Source organism: Stylophora pistillata, chromosome 9, assembly GCF_964205215.1.
Source record: "Stylophora pistillata chromosome 9, jaStyPist1.2, whole genome shotgun sequence".
Classification (NCBI taxonomy): Eukaryota; Metazoa; Cnidaria; class Anthozoa; order Scleractinia; family Pocilloporidae; genus Stylophora; species Stylophora pistillata.
This window is the reverse complement of record NC_142527.1, coordinates 1,163,538-1,189,187: the sequence shown is the minus strand read 5'-3', so window position 1 is coordinate 1,189,187 and position 25,650 is coordinate 1,163,538. Positions and strand designations below refer to the sequence as shown.

The window sequence follows — 25,650 nt, the reverse complement described above, 5'->3', positions numbered from 1 at the left end:
TATCCCATTCGTGCTCGATGGATACGAGATTGGTTCTAGCCAACTCACAAGCCCATGGCCCCTATTTGGCAATTTACCATATATCAAACGCGCGCTCAAGGAATAATTACTTTTACCCATTGTCTAACGCGTGATGATATAGCTGCAAAGGTTTACCGAAAACCGAATTCGACAGCTTTCTGCAAGGTTGTGAGGTTGAGTATTGTGCAGGTAGGTGAATAGTATAGGACGGCAACCTGTTCGTCTGTAAACCTTACCACCCGCGAAAGACACCAATCCTCAAAGACAAAGAAAGTTGCTCCATCGATAAAGCTAGCCTTCATACGTTCTTATCTTATAGTGTTCCATTGTGGACCAGGATATGACATGCCCCGAAGTATTGTAAAATACTTCTTGGTGCTGTGTTTTGGCGTAGCGTTTGCGACTTTAGTGTTGATTTTTGATCGCTTATTTGTTGCATTCAGTGGTCTTCACAGCTTTGATTTGGCTGATGAGTCGGAGACTTACTACGCAAGTAAAAACTCAGAGAAGAATTTCACTCTGATAAACACCAGAAACTTGGTCGACAAGGCTCTCCCTGACACTTCCGTTCGCTCGGAGCGGCTTGAGACTAAACAGCGCAGGGAAACAAGTGAATTGTTTTTGAAAACAAATGAGCTGGCGACCGCAAACACAGAAATCCGGCGGAAGCTCCCTGAGGAACAAGCGCAGGATAATTTTAAACATGACTGGTGTCGAATGCAGCGAGCTCGTTTAGATTGGAAAGATGTTCTCCGTCCATGTTGGAATTCAACTGTTTGGGAGGCGCCAGGCAGGTTTGGAATCAATCAAATGAGTGATCCACAAAAGAGTTTTATTTCAAAATGGGATATTAAACCGTCCGGTGAATTTAGCCGATTAGTTATTCAATCGGTGTCAGTTAACAATGAATTGAAGACATTTGGAGGAGATTCTTGGAGAATTCACCTCTATGGACCATCATCTTTAGCTCCAACAGTGATCGACCTTAATAACGGAAGCTATGAGGTTTTATTTCTTATCCTCGAGGATGGTGAATACGAAGCAAAGATCTTCCTGGATTACAGTCTCTGTCATGGTTTCAAAGACCCACCTCCGCATTGGTTTAAAAAAGGTAATAAACGGATGACCAGTGTTTTATGCACATTACCCTGCATGGGATTTTCGCACTCGTTATTTTAAAGGGGCTCTGTCAGACTGTGAGTTTGCGCACTGAGCTCTTTTAGTTTAACACTAATAGGTGCCAGGTCACTAATTATTCCCCACTTTAATTGACAGGCAACAGAGCGCGTGGCCTTAAAAGCCAAACTTCATACGTTGTTCTGTTCTCGTAACGTTGAGTTTTGATACAAACAAATATTCTTTGATTCCGAACAGGGGGGTGGAGGGAAGGGTAATCGTGTACTCTTACAACTGTGTATCAACTGCTGCAGCTACCCTCGGGTCATTCAACACTAAAGCTGGTGCGTGAGTAATATTTAAAGTGCACCTACACCCAAAAAATTTTTTTCGCTTAACGAAGTAAGCTTATTTTTTTTAGTATTTCTGCGCAAAAATTTTTTTATTTGCTCAAATCTTCAATTTTCTATGCCCAGTCAAAATACGGAAAATCGGCCGCCATCTTGCCCCACGACCGAGTTTAAAGAGGAATGGCTCTAGTGGGTAATGTGACGTCAAATCGAGAACACGAAAGTCTGCTTTTCACACATTTTCACTTGTTTGGGAAGGTTGTAGTCGATAATTGTCCGAAAATATGCCGACTAAGTGTGTTGTAGAAGGATGTAGCAACGTGCGAAATTTGCAAGAGGGTATCGCGCTCCATACCATCTTCATACAACACACCTAGTCGGCATATTTCGGACGATATCGACGACAATCTTCCCAAACAAGTGAAAATGTGTGAGATGCAGACTTTCGTGTTCTCGATTTGACGTCACATTACCCGCTAGAGCCATTCTTCTTTAAACTCGGTCGTGGGGCAAGATGGCGGCCGATTTTCCGTATTTTGACTGGGCATAGAAAATTGAAGATTTGAGCAAATAAAAAAATTTTTGCGCAGAAATACTCAAAAAAATAAGCTTACTTCGTTAAGCGAAAAAAATTTTTTGAGTGTAGGTGCACTTTAAGGCAGTAGAATAGATTACAATTTTCTGTTTCCCTATGCATATTTTTTTATGCGCACTTCCCATCAGACTTCAGTGTGGGGTTGCAGTATCTCTTAGACTATTGAAAAAGATATTTCTTTGTGTTTTGGGTCAAAATTTCGACCCCATCCCTTCATGAGTCCCAGGATGTGCCTCTACTTAATTCAGCTTAAGTGGGAACTATGTTAGTCGACCACCTTCTACTCTAATTCAGGGGTGATTGCAATTTGTTTTTCTCCTGCATTGGAAGTCTGGTACGCCATCTACTTCTGTATGTTTTCTTTCAGGCAATCCACAGGGTAAAAACCAACCTGACGGCATTTTAAAGGGGGACAGACCTTTCCTGATTGCTCATTTTCGGAGAAAAGAAAAAGTGACATTCATTGTTCCTCCATCGAAAAACAACCAGAGCCACGGTAAGTGGAAAGAGATAAGATCTTGGGGTGTCGAATGGTCCCATTCCATTTACAAGTGCTCGCAAAATTTGGCTTTTGCTCGAATTGCTCGCAAAAACTACACGGGTGCTCGCTTGCTCGTGACCACAAAATTTTTGCAACTGCTCGCATGCTCGCATTCTCGTTAACATGTGCTCGATTGCTCGTAACTTCGTTAACCCTGCTTTAATTTGTAGTTATTTTTTTTTCATACATAAACGATAAGTCAGTTGTGATATGGCTAAAACAAAAAGGTTGAAACATCCCTACCTCCGGCTTGAGTCTTTCTTCAACAGTTCAGCCTGTAACTGTTTTGGGGGCGCTGTTATATTATCGGAAAAACGCACGAAGTTCCATGACAAGCATTTCGTGTATTAATTTATTCTTTATCATATTTAATTGCCTCAGGCTTTCTGCTTGAGAGGGGCACAGTTTCGCAGTTCAAATATGTGATCGTTCAGCTAGTCACTTCTTTCTTAGGTTATTAACAAGTACCCAAAAGATTTCATTTCTGTTAATACTGTTTTTGCATTTTTCCTCAGTAGATTCGCTTTCATTGCCTGAAGCTAGCTTACAATTGTTGTTTCTTTGACCAGTTTCCCGGGTATTTTACACAATGACTTAAACCTTCTTTCGCTTGAACAAGAAAACGAGACTGTAACACGATATATTTATCAGGAAATTCTGATAGGAAACTCGACATAACGGGAGGTGACATAATCTCCTATGGAGACTGACAACATTACTTACGAACCTTTGTTGATCTAAATTCCAATTTATTTGAGCAAATCATCAGGATTTGTAGACATGATGGATTTTTCAGTGTGCAATGGGAAATAAAATGGACGGAGTCCTAATATTTTGAAACAGTGTACTCGGATCGCATTTTGTAGCGGCTTTTTCAACCTTTGAAGCTTCCTGGCCACTAGTAATAATAACTAATTAAAATCTGATGCCAAACGGTGGCATATGAAACCCGATTAAACAAAACAACATGATAACAACCCTCGGTCGTTTGGACTTTACCGGAAATTCTTAAATGAAATGTTGCTTTAATCATTTTGATAAAAAATTAAAGACCTAGCCAAACGAGGACACATGTCTAGAAACTTAATATCTCCATGTCGCGCGGAAACACGAAATGTAAGAATTCTTCTCGAAAGGCACCAGCGAAGGTAGAAAGTAATCTAGAGAAATACTACGGTTACCAGTGCTATTTGACCTTCACAGCTACTACTAGAGCTTGTCAGATCTGTACGGCTGTAATTGGTTAGATTCTAGAAGCCTCCAATGAAATAAAACTTCATTGCGTTGAATCTTTTTCAGTCGATCAACGGGAAACAAGTTTGCCGATCATCGAAACCGAAGCCCGAAATGCTTGTTAGACCGACCGTCACGTTATTTACATTTCATAAGAACTATACAACCGAAAAAACATTTTAGCGTCGGGTTAGAAAGAGATGGAAAACTTGAGAGCTCTTGAAGTTCTTGAGCGTCCACCCTGACTGAATCACGTGAAACTACGTGACGTAATTTGGCATCAAGTAGGGCACAGTTGGCTGTAAGCTGCTGGGACTGGTTGAACCGCCCTAGCTTTGCACCTATTGTTCTGTTTTGGAAGTGTCAGCCAGATTATTAGTTATTACTTGGCGCAAAACAACGTGTCCTATTAATAAAAGAGAGATTCCCGCCACAGGGAGCCCGCTCAAGCGGCGTGTCTGGTCATTTGTTCGAAATATAAAGAAATGTATGGGAGACTATTGAAGAGTCGTAATATCGTCAACTTATATCAAAGAATGTCTATGTTAAGGCTCAAAATAAATGTAAACCTACCTCACTTGCTGTGTATTGTCGTTTCTTTGGTTCTAAATGGCGAATCTGAGCGATTTGGTGGGTTTTGCGTTGACTGTTACTTTATGTTATAAGAAGTGATTCCGGCTTGAGGAAAATTTGCGAAGTACTCGAAGTGCTCGCTGCTCGCCATCTGTATTTTCTAAAGTGCTTGCTGCTCGCAAGAAAAATTTGACAACTGCTCGTGTTCGCAAAAATAAACACACTGCTCGCATGTTAGCAAATGCTCCCGGAGACCATTCGATACCCCTAGATCTCTTCTCGTTTGATGTTTAATAAAGAATTTATACTTCATACTCCCTGACATGATGAAGTTGAATTAATCAAATTATTTTGGAGAACGTGTTAATGAATCGAGAAACTTGCTCCATTAATTGATGAGTTAAATCAATCAAGTGGTACACTCTGCTTTCTCAGCTCCAATTTTTTAGCGTCTCGTGGCCAAGGGATGTCTTTGAAATTCTTCGGCTGGACAAGAGGAAGAATGAAGCTCGCATTCTAATTAAATCGACTGCTAAAAACCTGATTGACGAAAGATGACTGTCATTATCATTGTTTTAAGTAGTTCAACTTTGTGTTACCTCGATCCTTAGTCGAAAGTTTGGTGAAAAGAGTTTCCGTAAAAGATTCCAACTCTCGTCAATATACATGTGACCCGTCATGTGGAACTTTCCTCTGGGATGGTTTTGGTCGATGGGTGAACGGCCGATGGAAGCCTTACATCAAAGGTACTTTGTTTTGAAATGTAAAACAGAATGTACTGATATTGTTAACTTCATAGTTTTTTCTTTCTTTTTTTTACCGACTTACTATCAGACCCACGAGTATGCATGGGTACCGACTGAATAGCACACCTACGATAGGCTGTTATACCATTTAGAGGCAGCGGCAATACCCTCCGACAATTAACTAATTAACCCGAGTGACGATTCTTCTGTTACCTTGTATGTGATATAGAACTTATGTTCTTTCCAAAAATTTCAGATATCATACAGAAAGACGGACGCAATAAAGAAGGAATGTTCTTTTCGTTCGGAGACTCGATCTCGAACGCTTTTATGAGCTCACTAACGTCTGGTCCGTACAGCGAGCTTTGTAAAGTGGCCTTCGCAGGTTGCCAGAATGTCTATCACTGGGTGTACGATATGCGAGGGTACTGGGGCGATGGAGTGAAATCACCGAGGGAACCGTTACCAGATGGACGAGATTACGACCACGAGCGAGTTGTAAATGAAATCAAAAAAGTAAGCCCCTCCCCGAGTACCGTGACAGGAAATCATCATCAAGTTTGCAGCTTGCACATTTTAATTGATTGTATTAGACAATAACCGAAATAAACTCAACAGCCAATCAGAAAAAAGGAAAGTGTCACCAGGAGCCAATAGGAACTCAAAGTGAAACAACTTAATTGCTTGAACCGCGCTAAAACGCGAGTATTCTCCGCGATTGGTTATAGCTTTGAATCTGATTTGTTGAGATAGCTGGTGCAAGGTATTTTGGATTATTACAGTAAGAGGTAAAGACAAACCTTACAATTGAAAATTTCTTTTTGGTACATTCAACATCGAATTTTGCAAACTGAGCGTGCAACTAAGAGCTGTTTGAATGATTCACAGTTTTGATTTAAATATTTTGGTTTAGCACATTATTTTGTTAAGGAATTCCTCATATTAACGTATCTATTCATACACCTCGTGGCTATATACTCTCACAAATGACAATTCCTAAAAACCTACTTTAATTTCACTTTTTCTCTTTCAGACGCTTTATAATCCTGCTCTAACTGAAAAGAGTGTTCTTTTGATGAACATGGGCATACATTTTGCTGCTGCAGTGAACTTCACAAATTACAGACGACTAATTGATGATCTAATAAGACTTGTTACTAAAGGCAAAGGACAGCCAAGGCCTTACAATGAAAGTACAACAAACATTTTCAAGGGTAGATTTATTTGGAAGACCTCTACTGCCCTAAACAGAGATCGTTTTCCAAATCCTCACAAAGACGTCCGTCGATTTTTAACTTTCCAGCGCGTGTTACTTTACAATGCGTATGCTACTTCTGCTATGTGCCGCGCGGGTATTGACGTCATCGACGTTTACCCAATCAGCGATTCATATCCAACCGGTACCATTTCACTAACAGATCCAGTTCACTATGGTGGTCACGTGTTTAGGGATGTGGAAGCTTTATTATATAGGATGTTCAGTCCTCAGGATTCCTAAGGGGTGGGGGGTGGGAGGAAGGCGAACTGCTGTGTTTGTTTAGTTCTCTTACTCGTTACCACATACGTTCTAAGCTTTATTTTTTACACAACGAATAATTCTATAAAATGTTTTATCCTATTTTGTTTACTTCAGAGGGAATGACGAAGAGCTAACCGTCGAAACGTCAGCCTTGAAACTCTTTACGATGATCAATTCACATTCTCAATTCAGTTGATAAAACCAAAATGACCTTGTTATACTACACCACCGACACAGCATCGCAGTTTCTTTAGAAACCTGTACCCTTTATTCAGTTGCTGTGGTAGCCTAGCTACGTTTAAGAAACAATTTAAAACATTTCTTTTCAGGAAAGCCTCTAGTACTAGTTTATATTACTTAATGCAATGTAAAGCGCTTTTCGAATATGTGCACAGTTTTTAGCGCTCTATAAATGCTTTATTGCTATTGTTATTGTTATCATAACACACTGCCTCTTAATTAGGTTTCCGTAAATCATGTTCAGGTGTTAGGTGGAGATCCGCTGATATTTTCTTTTGTGTCTTCGTAAGGTATAGGATAAGTTCTTCCCTCCTTTTTAACTGTTGAGAATAAGCAATGTTTTGGATTAATCCCATGAGAGAGAGCATGTTTCCGAGAGGGGATTGGGGTTGAATTTTTGCATGGTCATACTATAAATGGTTCAGAATGTTTTCTCTCAGAGTGTAGCTTTGTGCGCGCGGTTCATTTGTGATAATTGCCTCCGGAAATACTCTCCCGAGGACCTAAACATTTTCTTCCTCCAGAAAAGAGGGCACCACGTATGACGCCAGGAAAAATACTTCTTATGATCCGTCCAGATTACGACCTTTGACACCCCCAAGAGTGTCTAAGATCCCCTGAAAGAATCTACCAGGTAAAGGAGAGACTAAGTAGAACCCCTACTGCAGCTCTCTAGTCTTTTTCACTACAACTTTTATCATCAGTCGAAGAAAGTTCATGAAGCAGACTGGCTTTATCATCTATCCCCGTAATAAGGATTCTTAAAGTTATAGTCTCCTACCCAGCACAGGACAAAGTGGAAGGTTGTTATTGTACCAGTTTCTTTTCCCGCTAGGAAAGGAAGCGATCGGAGTTACCATGACGACAATAATAGTAAACCCTTATGACGATGAATGGAACAAAAATCAAACCACCCACTACTATTCCTGCCACGGCAATTGGTGGTAAGGATTTCTTTGACGCTAAAATTGATTGAAAAAATTAAGTTTTTTAGTTGTACAATTTTATTCACTATTTTTAAAAAGTATTTACTGGGTCTTTTGTTTGGAAATAGTCACTGAAATGGCCAAAAAAAGAGAAAAATTAAAAAAACGATGCCTTCAAAGATAAGGCGTCATACGACAAGTTGGTCGAGACAGGTCAACGTTCTCCGTCGTGAAAAAAACCTTAAATAATTTAGGACATTCCACAAAAAAAAAAAAAAAAAAATTCACAAGGTACTTACCACTTGTCGCTTTCGATCTACTTGTCAATGTTGTTTCTGTTGTAAGTGGCGATGGTGTTGATCCGGGAGAGGATACTGAATAATTCGCTTCAAATCCGCGATCAACTATTAGTCCAGGATGGAACATCACAAACATTTGGTTTCCAGTCGAGAACTGAGACTCATTCCGTGGCGATCCTTGACAAAATCGCCCCAGTGAAGGAGAATTTGCTGACCCACCATCATAAAGCTCCACATACGAACAAAAATCCGAACAAGGTTTGGCTGAACACTCACTTAAGAGAAAGTCAGTAAACACAAACTTTACTCTTTTGTTAGCTGGCGCGGTAATGTTCCAGGTACAATTTCTGAACGCAGTGTAGTTACTATTTGGATAGTTTGTGCTGGTTATTCTCCCACTTCCTGACGAATGAATTGCTTCCTTTGGACAAACTGTTGAAAGTAAAAAAGGTCCATGTGAACGTGGGAGAATATTACAATCATGGATTTACGACGGAAAGAAACTCAATTTATGCTTGCTTCGAAAGATTTTCGCTTTGGCCAACGTGTACAAAGCTGAGAGAAAAAAAGACCCATTTGTCAAAATCTACACGACCAAATGCAAGAAGGGGGCCCATATAAGAGAGTGGAGCCCAGGCAAGAATATGAAGTTTGCGGAGTCAACAACTAGGGATAAAGGCTGATAGTTTCGAAAGAAACTGTTTGGGGAACTAGGGAGCCGACCAAAAAAGGTGAGAAATTAAGGAGTGGGAAAACATAGCTTAGATTCCCGGTACATTACCGCTTAAAATGGCGTATGAGAGATGTTTGCATTCACCAACCGATAACAGTGAGAACTTCAGCTCTAATTAAGTTCCCAACTTATCATTACTTGTACAGGCGAATTTATTACATATAGACTAAGTAAATTTTCCTTCAGAAAAATCTTAGATTTCACAGAGTCTTTTACTTCTTACTTGGGAGGACTGTAGTTTAGTAGTTTGTAAGTTGCCTCAAATCCGCCATAATCCATTTCTGTAGCACCGGACACAAACACCACTCTCAAGCTTTCGTGAATAATATGTTTTAGTATAATTTCAGAGCTGAACAAAGAGTTTCCAGGAATCTGATTGGTCGAGCGGTTCCTTATATGACGCTATCTAAACCGCTCGACGCGGCTTATATAAAATGTTAAAATAAAATGTTAATAAATGTTACTAAAATGTTATGATTTTAGAAATTTCTCTGTCGCTCAGCTCTGAAATTATACTAAAACAATTATTCGCCTCAGGTTCGGTGAATATTGTCGAATAATTGTTAAATAGAAATATTCCTTGGTGTACCACACAGTTTTCCAGGCGGCAGAACATCAGTAAAGCTGTTTTGAACTTCAATAAAATTGCACGAGCAATTGCCACCACCGTGAAGATTGTAGTCTGGTAATGTGAGCTGAACACGGTATCCTTGTTTCGCTATTATATTCCAGCTACATGTCTGATTGAATGGATAGTTTCTTGGGTGAAAGGGAGATGAGAAAGAACCCGATGTCCCACTTAGGATCATATCTGTGGGACACACTGAAAAAAAAGTAACAGAGACTATGTCAGGTTCAGGGCAAACCATCTTGTTTTCAGTAGCAAAGGAATTAATTTCGTTTCCTTCTGACTGCACGCTATGCGTATACAAGCATACTTCATTATGAACCATTGAGGAAAATAAGCACTTACACTGATCTCCATCTATCGCCTCAAATGTTGCATTGAACCCTTTGTTTATAGGACCGGTGCGGGATTCCAATCTCACTTGAATAAAGTTTACTTTAGAGTAAACAGGATGGGGAAGCTTTTGACCGCAAAACCTAAAGTCGTTAGGATCTCCTCCATATGAAGCAACGTTTGTGATAAAAACTCGGGCACTTGTGGGAGCTGATCCAGTACAATTTTCCTTCAGATACAATGAAATATATGAAGTTCATATATTTCATTGTATCAGGCCTGTACGGGAAAATCAGGCCTGTACGGAATCCCGTACAGGCCTGATTTTTTTCAGGTCTGATTTTCGCTATTGCTTAAATAGCGCTATCTACTGCGAGGATCGTGCATCATATGTACAATTTTCCTTCTCAGCTGTTATCAAGGTGAAACTGAAGAAGGTCAGTTTGATGATTTTCCCACTGGATACCGTGATATTCCAGGTACAATTCTTGTTTGCATCATAGCTGTCGGGAAAATTGAGGCTGGAAATATGACCACCGTTGAAGTATTAATGGATTTTCCAGGAGAGGTGCAGGCTGAAAAAGAGAGCTTGTACGTTGCCCTAAATCCGTCGTAATCCATTTTTGTATCATCGGACACAAACACCACCTTAAGGCTTTCGTGCAGTGAATAGAATTTTAAATCAAAAGTCCTTGGTGTACCACAAAGTCTTCCAGCCGGTACATCATTACTGAAGCTATTTTGAACTTCCAGATAATCACACGAGCAAGCGGCGTCACATTGGTGCAGATTGTAGTCTGGTATTGTGAACTCAACACGGTATCTTTGTTTCCCTATAATCTTCCAGCTACATGTCTGGTTGAATGGATAGTTTCTTGGATTAAAGGGAGAGGGGAGAGAACCTGATGTTTCATTGAGGATCAAATCTGCAGGACACACTGAAAAGGGCAATAAAGATGGTGTCAGACTGAGTGCGGTCAACTGAGAAATTTCTCCACCACCTATATTGCTGATTTTTCGTATGTTGACGGGCTTATACTTTACTCAATATAAGGAGCACGAAATAAAAAAAGAGACATTGTGTGAGCAGCTAACGCTAGAATAAAAGAATAAAGGCTGATAGTTTCGAAAGAAACTGTTTGGGGCTGCGTCGGTGGGAGTAACGAAATAATTTGGATATATCAACAAAGTTGAAATGGTAAATTAGCCACCGTAATGATTACAAAAGCTGACGTTTCGAGCGTTAGCCCTTCGCTCCGACGAAGGGCTAACGCTCGAAACGTCAGCTTTTGTAATCATTACGGTGGCTAATTTACCATTTCAACTTTGTTGATATATCCAAGCTAGAATAAAATGTTTGACTACAACCCACAATTTCTCTATTCGCTCCGACGAAGGTCTAACGCTCGAAACGTCAGCTTTTGTAATCGTTACGGTGGCCAATTTACCACTTCAACTTTGTTGATATATCCAAATTAATTCGTTACTCCCACCAACGCAGCCCCAAACAGTTTCTTTCGAAACTATCAGCCTTTATTCATTTGACTACATTCACTTTTTTTCTACGGACTCAAGCTGTTTACATATTATTTTCCTTAATCACTTGTAAGATAAATCTGACAAAATTCTCGCTTACTTCAAAGGGGGTACATGTTCAGAGTACTTTTTTACTTACATGAATCTCCATCTCTCGGCTCAAAAGATGCGTTGAATTCTTTGTTTACAGTGCCAGTGCGGGATTCAAACCTCACTTGAATGAAATTTCCCTTGGAGTACACAGGATAGGGAAGCTATTGACCACAAAGCTTAAAGTCATTAGGATCTCCTCCATGTGAAGCAACATTTGTGATCAAAACTCGGGCACTTGTTGAGGCTGCTCCAGAACAGTCTGTGTTTTCTTTTTCTACCAGGGTAAAGTTGAAGAAGGTCAGTTTGATGATTTTCCCACTAGGTACCGTGATAGTCCAGATACAAATCTTGTTTGCAATATAGTTGTTGGGAAAACTGGGGCTGGAAATGTGACCTCTTGAAGCATTAATGTATTCTGCAGGAGGGACGCAGGCTGAAAAATAGTGTTTTTAATTTACTCTATACATTTCTTACGGTCGACAGAAGAATTTCAGCAATATAGAAAGTAAAAATAATCTTTGCCGTTAATAACTGGTATGAATATATGTCGACTTAAACGGAAAACTATATTATATAGTACATATATCATATGAGTTAAATAATTAAAGAGGACGCATCGATTCTCTGTGACTCTGAGTTTTGCGCGGAAGCGCTCGTCAGGCAGAACTTGTTCTGTCTGGAGTTCTGTCTAACGAGCGCTTAGGCGCGAAACTCAGAGTCACAGAAAATCGATGTGTCCTCTTTAATTCTTTAAGTTAGGTGTACTTAGCTCTGCTACCACAGCATTGAACATTTTATGCCAAGGTAGACTCTACCCCCACTTCTATATAACTAAATGCAGACAATACTGTTTCGGTCTTCTGGGCCTCATCAGTGCAGTGCTGGTTCTAGGATGGGGGTGAAGCTATATTGTTATTATTAAAAAAAATGCAGATTGAAATGTAGACATAAGAATACTATCGGTACTTACGATCACTTGTCGCTACAGTCAGGGAAGCAACTGTAACAGGTACAAAGGACGAACATTAGAACACATTTCTTATTTGAGGATTGGAAACAGCGCTGTTAATTCCAAATGCTAACAAGCTCGAGGTATTCATAAAATGGCAATCTTACAACGCTCCTATCAAGTTTTGTTATAAGTTGTAAACTGCAATGGTTTTTTTGTGCGACTACAAGGTATTCCTGACTGAGTTTTAGAATACACTGTATAAGCTTCCAAACTCTTGCATTTTTGAGCTCTTGAACAGTAAAGTACTAAATAATCGTTTTGTGTGATGCATTTTCCTTGCAAGATTTAGCTGTGGCCAAGAAACTTTTCATATAATTTTAATGATCCTTATTCCCTTAAGACGCCTTCCAAGTGGAAAAGAGAGCTGTGAAGTGAAAGTAGATCCTTTCGACTTTCGAGAAGTTGTTAAGATTTGAACCTGGAAAATGGACCTTTCTCGCAGACTTAACCGACTGGGCTGCCTTTATGGTATCTTGCCTTGAAAGACAGAAGCAACAAGCTTTCAATTTTTAGACTGTTGGATTTTTCACTAAACATTCCTAAAAGAGTATAGGAACACGTAAACAATTTATGTGCCCCGACAATCCCCCTCGCCACTCTCTTTCTTATAAGCCCCCGCGTCTGATGTCAAGTTTCTAACAAGCCCTCCCCTCCCCTAAAATAACCCTCCTCCGGGTCTCCCTAGAAACTGATGAAACAGGTCAAGTTAATATTTTACTTTGTAAAACAAAACAAAACAAAGGTCTTTACTGATTCATTTCCAATCAAAGAAATCTTGACAACAGTCAGAAGAAAAGAACAGACCAACTGTTGGCTATCTCCAGTTTGTTGTTAACCCCTCCTTCCCTTTTCCCTTGTGAAATCCGCCAACCAATTTCACCTCGTCAAATGGCAGTTTAATTTCTCGCAAACTTTTCATCCCCTCTCGAAATCTCGCCAGCTTTTGTGACGAGTCTCGATGTGTCGTTTGCAGCGCTCTTGATTTTGGTGTCGACGTCTCCCATGTTTTCAAAGTCTGGAATTTGTTTCTTATAGACGAGGGTCTCTTCAGCGAGAGTAATTCAGAGTTATTGTTGTGATATCGTCGGGGAAAGTCTGTGTATGATCATTCGAATATATCTCTATAGTAAAGCTTATATCACAAAAACAAACGGAAAACAGAGAATCCAAATTCTACCGCTACATTTCCTCGTGATTAGTTATACACTGCAATAATCTACGAATAGCGACCGAAATCATTTGGTGAACAGGGTGTAAATAACAATGTTTAGTCACCATTTCGAACTTTATCAAAACCAGTAATAACGAGAGTCATTAATTCAGGCAGTTATAAACCTGATCGCACCCGGTATCAAAAATGAAAAACTTAGACTAGTGCGTAAAAAGTCACTCGCCGGCGGAAATGATTCGTAAATCGCTATTGTCGGTAAAGGTACAAACGTGGACTGTTATCATCAATTTTGACCTACGTCAGAAATAACTTACTTATCGCTTATCGACCGCTTTCTGTCTTAATATAACCTCATATTTAAGTACGAGAATCAACTCCACATTCGCGCTTGACCCTAAAATACGCCTTGAATCCTTTGAAACTTATAAAGCTGACAAATGCACAGTACATCGTTCGTTTCCACCAAAAAATTGAATAATATTCGACAGGCGTCAATGCGTTTCATTCCTGCTGTTCAACTCGATCAGAAGGGACATCTGCATTTGGAAAAATTTAGTCGTTTAACTAACAAAACATCGTTTAAATGTATATGAAAGTAGCCTCATTTGTATCGAGGAACACAATCGTGATAGGACCGCTAACCCTAAGCTAGCCCTGAGGCAGAAAAAAGCAGTGGAAACCGGAATAACAAGATGCGGAAAATGCTCTCAAACCAAATATCTAAGATGAAATACTGATATTCAAAATGTACTCTTGAAATCAGAAGACATGAGAAAGGGAAGAATAGAACGTGGTCTAAACGTATCGGCCCCTACGTGAGCATACAGATTCAGCTTCAAATGCCTTTGGGGCTAATATGATGAGTTCATTAACAGAGGACTGCATCAATCATACCTTTAACAAACTCTTACTTACCTGAAAAACTAACCACGATCCAGGATGAAATCATGATCGTTTTCAAACTGCTTTCTCTCTTTTAAAGACGTTCGTTCTCTTTACACCGATCAATCTGCGAGGCTGAAATGAACGAGCGAGATAAGCTAGTATTTTACGTTTAACCGCGGAAATGTGTAACCATGTTGAGCTAACAACAGACTTAGTGAGACCTGTCACGGATCATGCGTGATTGTGATTCATTGCATCATTATCCCGATTTTAGTCTTTGATGAACCGAATGGAGTGAGAGCTGCACTATGGCTCAAAGAGCGGAGGTACACGCCTGACGTCATAGATTTACTTAAAAGTTATTCTACGATTGTTTCAATAAAATAAACTCAGATTTGATAAATCGCAGCATACTCATACCCAATCAAAACCTCGACGGGTCCCGTTGGTCGTGCGATATCGTCCTTTGACACGCCTTTGAACAAATTTGACTCACTGGGTAAATATTCAATCGTTCGTATACTTTATTATCTGAGCATTTCATACCAATGTGACTTCCTTTTGGGATTTGAACGCACTTTTTTGATTGTCTGACACTAAAGTCGTCAATAAAGATGTTTGATAACAGTGAACCAAAAGCCCACAACTGACGAAACAATACACTTGGGGAGGGGAGAGAGTCCAACCAACCTTACCCCCCCGACCCTTACCTCCCCCAAGGCTCATTGCCCAAGTTACTATTTCGGTAAAAGAGAACAAAAGACAGGAAACTGGTAAGTCAATTCGAACAATGATGGAGCTCTGGCCTACCGTTCCGAAAATAAAGCAAACTACTTCAAAATGGAACAAATCACGAAGTGGCTAATGCCACAGTCATTTCAAAAAGTACTGCGGTTTTTCTAGTTCATAAATAACTTGGGCAAACCGAAATATCACCATTTCGTTGACACTCGAAACAATGTGATCAGATCATTTAGAAGGAAATGATAAGACTAAAACCAACAGTTAGAGATGAAAACCGAACTCGTGAAGTTTCATCAGGACGGTACGATGTAACAGAATTTGTCTTCTCATACCTGAGAAATACTTTGGTTTTAATGAGATTGAGCAAGAAGCGCCCTGTTATGAAAACACACAACTATTCAGCCAAAACAAACAATTACAAAGCGTAAACTAGTCAAGCATGGATGATTTACAGATCCTACGGTCAGGCTTGATTACAATTTTTCTTTGCATTTAGCTGAAGAATATTTAACGATTGTCATCGAACGTACCTTGCTGGAGGAGAGCGTCATTGCGGTAAAACGTGAGTATCCTCTGCGATTGGTTCTAGTTTTGCATCTGATTGGTTGACATGTTGGTGCAAGGTATTGTGGCCGATTACTTAAAGCAACAAGGAAAGCCAAAACCACTCAACCGAAAACTACTTTATTGTACATTACTTATCAAATTATACAACCAACTGTACATGCACTATGAGCGAAGGCGAACCAGGTCAGATCATTACTAAGAACTTCTCTCATATTTCTCCACAATCTGTTAGTTACACCTGACAAAACCTCAATGTGTCTCCCCACTCACTGACTAAATTATTCATCAAAGCGTTTTGTCATCATGACTAAGGGCAGAAAAATAACTGTGTGCGTTGTACTCACTAACTAAATTATTCAACAAATCGTTTTGTTATCATGACTAAGGGCAGAAGAATAACTCTGTGTACGTTGTAGAAATGAAGTGATTTGGAACCGGTCAAGAAGATCTGTCGCGGGGGGGTGGGGGGGGGGTGGGAAGATGGTGGACAAGAAGGTGGGAGGATTTTGGTCGTGTCACGATGCTTTGTTAGCGATCACTGATCTTCCCATGAAATCCTTCTTTCCCCCTTCTCCGGGTAGTAATTAACCCTAAGCAATTACTGGGCAACATAACAAATAATTCTAAAAAAAATTTTTTTTACCTGATGAGAGAATTCCGGGTTAAATTGGACGCGAAAATCGATGTCGAGCGAATCGCGAAGCGATGAGTGCGATATCGGTTTTTAAGGTTTTCCTTCAATCGCATAATTGAATAAAAATAAGAAAAGATAGAAAACGGCAGTAATATTGTATGGCCTAGGTATCCACAGGATTGGACAAACATTTGAAATAAACATGAATTGAGTTAAAAACCCCAACTGACTGGAAGTAGACCGGTTTGCTATTTTGAAAGCGACGGTGAAGAGCTGAACTTGAAGCAAACGAGAAAATAGAACATTGAGTAGCAGGGTGGAGACCGTGGGAGACCTGGACCGGACTTCAGGACAAGCACTGTAACCACCTCGACCACTCGGCATTCTAGGTTGTCGTAAATCACGTTCAGTTGTCAGGTGCAGATCTGTTGTAATTTTCTCTGCTGCCTTTTTCCATTTCATTGCCTTCGTGATTCGGAGAAATTCTTCTCTTGTTCTTTTTAACTGTCGAGAATAAGAACAATGTTTCAAACTCAAACAGTGTAAGATGCCCCGTGATGTTGGAGTTTTCATTTTATTCTAATGTCGAGAGTAGGTTCCCAAGAGGGGAAAATGGTTGGAATATTTGGTCATGCTGTAAATTGTTTGTTCAGAATGGTTTCTCTCAAGCTATAGCTTCGCGCAGCGCATTCGTGACGATTTCTTCTCGAAACGCCCTCCCGAGGACCAAAGATATGGACATTTTAAGAATAGAGGGAAACACACTTGGTTCCACGAAAAATACATAATGAAATCTGACCAGGTTACCTCCGACACTCCTTAGGGTATCTAAGATCCCCTGAAAGAGTCTCTGACCAGGCAAATGAAAGACTAAGTAGACCTCCTAATGCGACTCACTGGTACCCTCCACTAAAACTTTTATCATCCTTCAAAGAAAGTTCAGATAGCGGGCTGGCCTTATCATTTATCTACGAACAAGGAGGTTATAATTGCACTATACCCTTTTCCCGAAAAAGAAAGGAAGCGATCGGACTCACCGTAACGATGGCTTGAGTAACCAACTACAAAGCCGAATAGAAGAAAAGCCAAACAACCCAATGCTATTCCTACGGCGGCACCAGCTGATAAGGATTCCGTTGGCGCTAATATTGATTGCGAAAAGTCAAAATGTCTTCATTAACGGCATTTGATGATCATTGTTTGACAAGGATATTTTGGTGGAAAGACCTGCTGATAGTTTCAATCAGTTATATAATCTGTCAAGACTTAGAAAAACTAATTTCATTACGCAACTGGGGGTACAAGGGAAGGTCATTACCCCCCCCCCCCACCCCATCGATTTCTCGCATCAATGAAGTATTTTAAAGAACTGATTGACAGCCTGTAATGGGCTCATCAAGATGATGATGAAGTTCGTTTTAAGGGTTGAGGGACTTTGCATGTTTCACATTTGTTTTGTAAGCTAAGTACCCTACACACACCTATATTTTTGTGGTTTGTTTGATGCAACACATCATTGTAAAAGTAATTCAGGATGTTTGGCATAGCTAACATGATGTCTTCTATTTGGAACTAGTCGCTGAAAGAGCAAAACATTTAACGATGACTTCAGGGTTAAGGCGATGTGAGAAGTTGGTGGCTGCGGTTTAACAGTTCTAATTAAAACAAACCCGTTTGATTAATCTGGAATAGTCAGCGCAAAGAAAATTTCCAGGGTACCTACCACTGGTTGACTGGCGCCTGTCCTTTGTCGTGGTTGACTGGCGCCTGTCCTTTGTCGTGGTTGATTCAGTGTTTGCTGTCGCTTTATTTGTCGGTTTTGTTTCTGCAGAAGATGTTATAGCAAGATGAACGTTACAGTTATGAACCCTTCTTATGTGGTAGTGGAAATAAAGACTTGGAAAAAATTCAGGCCGTACACGATTTGAACCCATGACCTTTGCATATTAATATCGCAGACGTCATGGGTTAAAATCCCGTACGGGCCTGAATTTTCTCAGGTCTTATTTCCACTACCACATAAGTAGGGTTCATTACTGCGAGGATCGGTTTTATATATTTCATGAAACCACGGTATACAAATATGATTTTCATAGATTCAAATTCATTGAAGATGATCGCTGGTGGCTGACTTTTGATCTTAGACCCTTGTGGCCAATTTTCGATTGAACAACAGTGGCTGATTTTTTTATCTTGGACACTAGTGGCCGATTTTTGATCTTGGACATTAGTGGCCTATTTTTTATTTTTGGACAACAGTGGCCGATTTTTGATTTTTGATTCATGCCGATACGGCATGTATAACGGAGTAGCCCCAGAGCAAGAATACGAAGTTTGTTAATAAATGAATTAAAGTGCACCTAAACCCAAAAATTTTTTTTCGCTTAACGAAATAAGCTTATTTTTTGGAGTATTTATGTGCAAAAATTTTTTAATTTGCTTAAATCTTAAATTTTCTGTGCCTAGTCAAAATACGGAAAATCGGCCGCCATCTTGCCCCACGACCGAGTTTAAAGAGGAATGGCTCTAGCGGATAATGTGACGTCAAATCGAGAACACGAAAGTCTGCTTTTCACACATTTTCACTTGTTTGGGAAGGTTGTGGTCGATATTGTCCGAAATATGCCGACCAGGTATGTTGTAAGAAGAATGTATGAAGCGTGATACCCTCTTGCAAATTTCGCACGTCGCTACATCCTCCTTCAACACACTTAGTCGGCATATTTTCGGACAAAATCGACTACAACCTTCCCAAACAAGCGAAAATGTGTGAAATGCAGACTTTCGTGTTCTCGATTTGACGTCACATTACCCGCTAGAGCCATTCCTCTTTAAACTCGGCCGTGGGGCAAGATGGCGGCCGATTTTCCGTATTTTGACTGGGCACAGACAATTGAAAATATGAGCAAATAAAAATGTTTGCACAGATATACTCCAAAAAATACGCTTATTTCGTTAAGCGAAAAAAAATTTTTGGGTTTAGGTGCACTTTAAGCCTAACATAGTTTTTGAGTACTTCCCCGCTTACACTTCATACCAGAAATATTCACATTCACCGACTGATAACTTAGAAAACCTCCACTCTTCAGTATGAAATAAGTTCGATGTCATTACTGGTACCAGTGGATTAATTGCATGGAAACAGCGTCTTCCAACGAGCTCTTGGATCTCACGAAATTGTTTCCTCCACTTACTTGGAGGACTGTAGTTCAACAGTAGGTAAGTTGCTTTAAATCCGTCATAATCGAATTTGGTATTATCGGACACAAACACCACCCTTAGGCTTTCGTGTATTGAATATAATTTTAAATCAATATTCCTTAATGTACCACAAAGTTTTCCAACCGGCGAATCCTCAGTGAAGCTAGTTTGAACTTCCAGATAATCACACGAGCAAGCGGCGTCACATTGGTGAAGACTGTAGTCTGGTATTGTGAGCTCAACACGGTAACCTCGTTTCCCAGTAATATTCCAGCTACAAGTCTGGTTGAATGGGTAGTTTCTTGGATAAAAGGGAGAGTAGTTTCTTGGATAAAAGGGAGAGGATAAAGAACCTGATGTTTCATTGAGGATCACGTGTGTGGGACACACTGAAAAGATACGTAGGATGCACGATCCTCGCAGTAGAGAGCGCTATTTATGCAATAGCAAAAATCAGGCCTGTACGGGATTCGAACCACTGACCTCTGCGATACTAGTGCAGCGCTCTACCAATTGAGCTAACAAGCCAACTGGGAGCAGGCCGTTAAGTTGATTCGTAGTAAACCCGTGATGATAAATCAGATACGATGAATATATGAAGTTCATATATTATTATTTTTTTTTTTTATGTGAACTTCATATATTCATCGTACACTGAAAAGAGTAACAAAGACTTAGAGCTTGTTTCGTGCCTTATTGAACAGCTATATCTTAATTGGAATCTCAAGCATAGAACAGTAGACAGACATTGCATAAAGAGTAGAGGAAAGTAGAAGGTTTGATTACCTTTAACGTTTTCTACAGACTCTAACTAATAGTTTGATTACTTATTTATTTGCACGATAAACCCAACAAATTTCCCGCTTACTTCAATAGGGGTATTTGCTCAATGTACTTTTATACTTCCTTCATTAAATACCATAAAAGAAAAGCACCTACGTGAATCTCCATCTGTCGTCTCAAATGTTGCATTGAATCCTTTGTTAACAATGCCGGAGCGGGATTCAAATTTCACTTGGATGAAATTTCCCTCGGAATAAACAGGACAGGGAAGCTTTTGACCACAAAGCTTAAAGCTATTAGGATCTCCTCCATAAGAAGCAACGTTTGTGATAAAAACTCGGGCACTGGTTACTGCCGCTCCACAACAATCTGTGCTTTCATTTAATACCAGGGTAAAGTTCAAGAAGGTCAGTTTGATGATTTTCCCACTCGGCACCGTGATATTCCAGGTACATGTTCTGTTCTGTTCATAGTTGTTGGGAAAATTGAGGCTGGAAATGTGACCACTTGAAGCATTAATGAATTTCCCAGGAGAGGTGCAGGCTAAAAAAGAGAGTATTTTTCACTCACTCTTTAGATTCCCTACTGCAGAAGAAAGAATTCGGTAATGAAGAACTTGAAATTGTATTTCATAGAAAAAAATTGTTATCGTAGCACCCCGCGTTATAAAGAAAGTTGCCAAAACAGCGTTAAAAGGACCGTAAACGATCGATAAAGCAGCAATGTAAAAAAGTAAGAAGACCCCATACGATATATTCCTCGCTTTTATTATCTTTTCTAATTTTTTCATTTTTTCCTATAATTTTTCCTTTTATACCGTTGACTGGTGACACCGCACGCGTTACAAAGAAAGTCGCCAAAACAGCGTTTTGGCGACTTTCTTTGTATTTTCCCACTGAGTACTGTGATATTCCAGGTACACGTGCTGCTCGTATTAAAGTTGTCGGGAAAATTGGGGCTAAAATGTGACCACTTGAAGCATTAATGGATTTTCCAGAAGAGGTGTAGGCTGAAAAAGAGAACATCTCTTATGACTCTACAGATTTCTTGCTGCAGGCGAAAGAATTCGGTAATGAAGAAAACTGACATGTTTCATACAGACACAATTCTTACCGTTAATAATCAGTGAGAAATTCTGTAGACTTAAATACAAAACAAAACTGCAGATTAAAATGTAGTCATAAAAAAATAATCAGTACTTACGATCACTTATCACCAGAGTCAGGAAGGTAACTGTAACAAACACAAAGAGTGAACATGAGAACACGATTCTCAACTCAAAGATTAGAATCTGTTCATCCCAAATTCTAGCAAGTTCGATGTTATATGAGGGAAAGGGGAAAGGTGTCAGCTCCCCGAGCTTCGATCGTAAAGTCACAAGGAATTCTTAGCTAATTCTTTGCTTTTAAGCGTTCAACAAAAAAATCTCTCTTTTTCTGGACCGCTTGAACGCCCAACTGGTCAGAGGCAACCCGATCATGAGTGGCTGAAACGCCCTTATGGGGGAGCTTCAAGAAACGTATGTAAGTATGTATTACCACATAAACGTGAAGAAAATTGTCGCAAGATTAAGTTAAGTTGTTGTTGCTGGAAGCTGTGGTTAAAGAAATTTTAATTTAATCTTATTGTTACGATTTTTGTTCGACCTTCGCAAAGACCACTCAAGTTTTTAATTCTAATTTACTGTTTACACCCCTTTAACGAGCAGGAGAGTTACAGAGGACATATTGGGAAAAGAGATCCTCTAGAAACGCATAATGGGAGATTACTTTCTCCTGGATCGAAGCTGTAAAATGATCTTTTCTCGACGATCTTATCCTAGCCTGTTCCAGGCCTTCAGTTAGTTAAAAGACGCGCGATAATACACGACGTTCATAATGGCAGGTGTAGCGCGAGGCCTGGTGAGAATAGCATGAAAACGAGGTCACAAAGGCCTCAAAATTTCACTCTCCTCCTCGAGTAGCTTACGCGATGATTCTCCCAATGCGATTTTTCTCACGGAATTGAAGATGATATTCTAGGCGCTTCTCTACTTGGACGAAAGCCTGAAGAGCTGAAAAACACAGAACTACGTCTGTGGCTTAAGTGCCGCGATGATTTGGGAAAAGGTCTGAAGACAAAAGCGGAGCTCGTGAAACGAGTGTACGAGTACATCAGAACTGGCAAAGATAAAAATATTGTTGAGCCAGATCCAGACAAGATTTACAGTCGCAGAAAAGAACGATTGAGCACCTTCACTGATGTTAGCGGAGAAGAGGGTATTTCGGTACAATTTGCCGACGACGGTTGGGGCACTTCGCTCGAGAAAATGCCACTGTTTACCAGAGTCGAAATGAATCGCCAAGATAATTGAACGCCGCTTAAAAAGCATCCCAGTTATTAAAACCAGTGTAAAAAGTTACTATATTTTTCTTAGCTTTCAATTTTTCGAGCACAAATTGTTTCTTTGTAAAGTGTGATTTGCCGCTGAGAATTTTCTAACCGCAATTTAATGTCATTGATTTCCTGTTCTAATTCTTCAATTCTTTTAATTTTTTTGCGATGGTTTCCGTCAAATCATAACATTCCTTTCCTGGCAAGATTATATTCTGATTCTCAACAACCCTGGTAGTCAAACCGTTACTTCCCCTTTTTTTCCAAATCAAATTCCATAACAGTCTTCAATCAATCAATCAATCAATCAATCAATCAATCAATCAATCAATCAATATGTCAATCAATCAAAGTTTATTGTCTAACGTGAGGCATGGTTGCCCAATTGCCCGAGCCAGAGGCTCATGTATAAAACGGTAGACTATAAATTAACTATAATTAAAGGTATATTATTAAAAGTACTTAAACCTTTATAGGTAAAAATATATAAGTTTAGAGTATGAATGATAATTGGAAATTTGTAGGTGATTAATATTGATAGTTAAAAGAGTCTAAACATTATGTTCAGTGAAAGATATTGCAGTAGATGAATATGAATAAAAATGACAATGTATGTGTATGTACAATAAAAGTCAAATACATGTATTACATTTACAGATTGGTCCTAAAGTGCTAAAATCGAAAGTCAGATGCAATGAATATATGAAGTTCATATATTTTGAACTGCGGTATTAGATACGTATGATGCACGATCCTCGCAGTAGATAGCGCTATTTATGCAATAGCGAAAATCAAACCTGAAAAAAAACAGGCCTGTACGGGATTCGAACCACTGACCTCTGCGATACTAGTGCAGCGCTCTACCAATTGAGCTAACAAGCCAACTGGGAGCAGGCCGTTAAGTTGATTCGTAATAAATCCGTGAAAGTGATAAATCAGAAGCAATGAATATATGAGGTTCTTATATTTCATATTTACTGCGCTATCTACTGCGAGGATCGTGCATCATACGTAACTAATACCGCAGTTCAAAATATATGAACTTCATATATTCATTGCATCTGATTTATCACTTTCACGGGTTTATTACGAATCAACTTAACGGCCTGCTCCCAGTTGGCTTGTTAGCTCAATTGGTAGAGCGCTGCACTAGTATCGCAGAGGTCAGTGGTTCGAATCCCGTACAGGCCTGATTTTTTTCAGGTCTGATTTTCGCTATTGCATAAATAGCGCTATCTACTGCGAGGATCGTGCATCATACGTAAAATCGAAAGTCTTAAGTTTACTACAGAAATCGCTAAGCTTAGATGCTGTTTTAATTTCTCTAGGTAAACTGTTCCAAAGGTGACTAGCTTTATATGTAAAGGAATTATGATACGATCTATTATTATACCCTGGTTGCACTAGATTTACACCTTTATTCCTTAAACTATATCTAGATTCCCGCAATTGAAAAAAGTTTTTAATATATTCCGGACCGTTCCATTTCATACATTTAAAAAGTAAAACCAAGGAAATATAAAATCGCCTATGTTCTACAGTTTTCATGTTGCTTTTAGCTAAGATTGTATTGTAGTCTACACTACTGCTGAGATTAAGCAAAGTTTTGAGTGCGTACTTATTGACTGACTCCAGTTTCATTCATAGTTTTGGTTCGTCACAAGAAAAACTTACGTGACAGGTCGAGAGAGGGTTTTCTTAGGAGACTGATACTCAGTCAACATTAAATGTATCATTTTCCAAGTCTCCTGATGTCTTGTTTATCATTAACTGTTGCCAGATATCAATTTCCACATACGTACGAAATAAGTGCCTCATTGAGTTAACGCTTGCTGTCTCTAACTTTCACCGTATTTGAGCATAACGATCAATTCTCCATCACGTATGAGAATAAAATATGCTTTCTTAATAGCCTAGGAATGCAAAGTATCTTCAAGTCCGTCTAAACATATTTCTGATGATAAAATATTTACTCGATGAGCATCAGGGTGATGAATTCGTGTCGTTCGACTTGATAAGAAAGGCATCTGCACTTCAACATCTTAAGACCTTCAATTAAGAACTTCCTAAATGAAAGTTTTCGACTGGATCGATGGAAAAAGTTGCACCGCAAAAACTAAGCTAACCCGAAGGAAGAGGAATATAATGCGGGAAGAACCAGGAGACGCAGAGGTTAAATGAGGTTAAATTAGACATAGTGAAGTTAAGAACAGAATGTTAATAGAAACTTGTGGCCTGTAAAAGCAAACATATCGAACTTCTAGATGCCTTTGTTTCACGTATGATGGGTGAAGTGAAAACAGCATTAATAATTTTTTGGAGAGAAATCTCACTCACCAGTAAAAGTAACCACGATCCAGGCGAAAATCATGATCGCATTCAAACTGCTCGCTTTCTTTAAAAGATGCTCACTCTTCTTCACACTGAGGAGTCGACGAGATCAAAATCGACTGAGCGAGATAAGCTTGTAATTTTCTGTTTAAACGAAATATCCAGAGTCAACAGACCGAACAAAGTTTGTCGAGACCCCGATGTCAATAACATCAGTTCTCAACAGTAAAATGACACCGCATTTCCTCCAATAAGCGCCCACGCTCTCTATAAGCGCCCTCTTCCAAATAAGCGCCCTCTTCCAAATAAGCGCCCTCTTCCAAATAAGCGCCCTCTTCCAAATAAGCGCCCTCTTCCAAATAAGCGCCCTCTTCCAAATAAGCGCCCTCTTCCAAATAAGCGCCCTCTTCCAAATAAGCGCCCTCTTCCAAATAAGCGCCCTCTTCCAAATAAGCGCCCTCTTCCAA

At 39.6% G+C, this 25,650-nt stretch overlaps 2 protein-coding genes across 2 annotated transcripts; one reads left to right on the top strand and one right to left on the bottom strand.

Annotated features, from left to right (window-relative positions):
• Window positions 1-276: 276 nt before the first annotated feature.
• LOC111327724 (uncharacterized) lies at window positions 277-7,292 on the top strand. The gene is made up of 5 exons (XM_022931967.2): window positions 277-1,132; window positions 2,450-2,578; window positions 5,041-5,175; window positions 5,432-5,691; window positions 6,209-7,292. Exons 1-5 carry the CDS (start codon window positions 367-369, stop codon window positions 6,671-6,673), a joined length of 1,755 nt encoding a protein of 584 aa, XP_022787702.2. The 5' UTR covers window positions 277-366; the 3' UTR covers window positions 6,674-7,292.
• Window positions 6,381-25,440, bottom strand: LOC111327767 (cubilin). The gene is given in 17 exon segments (XM_088733320.1): window positions 6,381-7,254; window positions 7,792-7,896; window positions 8,160-8,591; window positions 9,117-9,221; window positions 9,452-9,715; window positions 9,866-10,071; window positions 10,246-10,388; window positions 10,391-10,791; window positions 11,529-11,915; window positions 12,453-12,482; window positions 16,904-16,999; window positions 17,533-17,637; window positions 18,219-18,320; window positions 19,825-20,085; window positions 20,636-21,022; window positions 21,683-21,712; window positions 25,190-25,440. Coding segments are annotated over 17 exon segments (3,168 nt in total). The 5' UTR covers window positions 25,224-25,440; the 3' UTR covers window positions 6,381-7,174.
• Window positions 25,441-25,650: the final 210 nt, after the last annotated feature.

Excerpts from the sequence above, each read along its gene's own strand:
- LOC111327724 (XM_022931967.2), top strand. The coding sequence starts at position 367 with ATGCCCCGAAGTATTGTAAAATACTTCTTGGTGCTGTGTTTTGGCGTA. Across the intron at positions 1,133-2,449 it reads TCCGCATTGGTTTAAAAAAG|GCAATCCACAGGGTAAAAAC; the intron begins GTAATAAACGGA and ends GTTTTCTTTCAG. Across the intron at positions 2,579-5,040 it reads GAAAAACAACCAGAGCCACG|TCGAAAGTTTGGTGAAAAGA; the intron begins GTAAGTGGAAAG and ends CTCGATCCTTAG.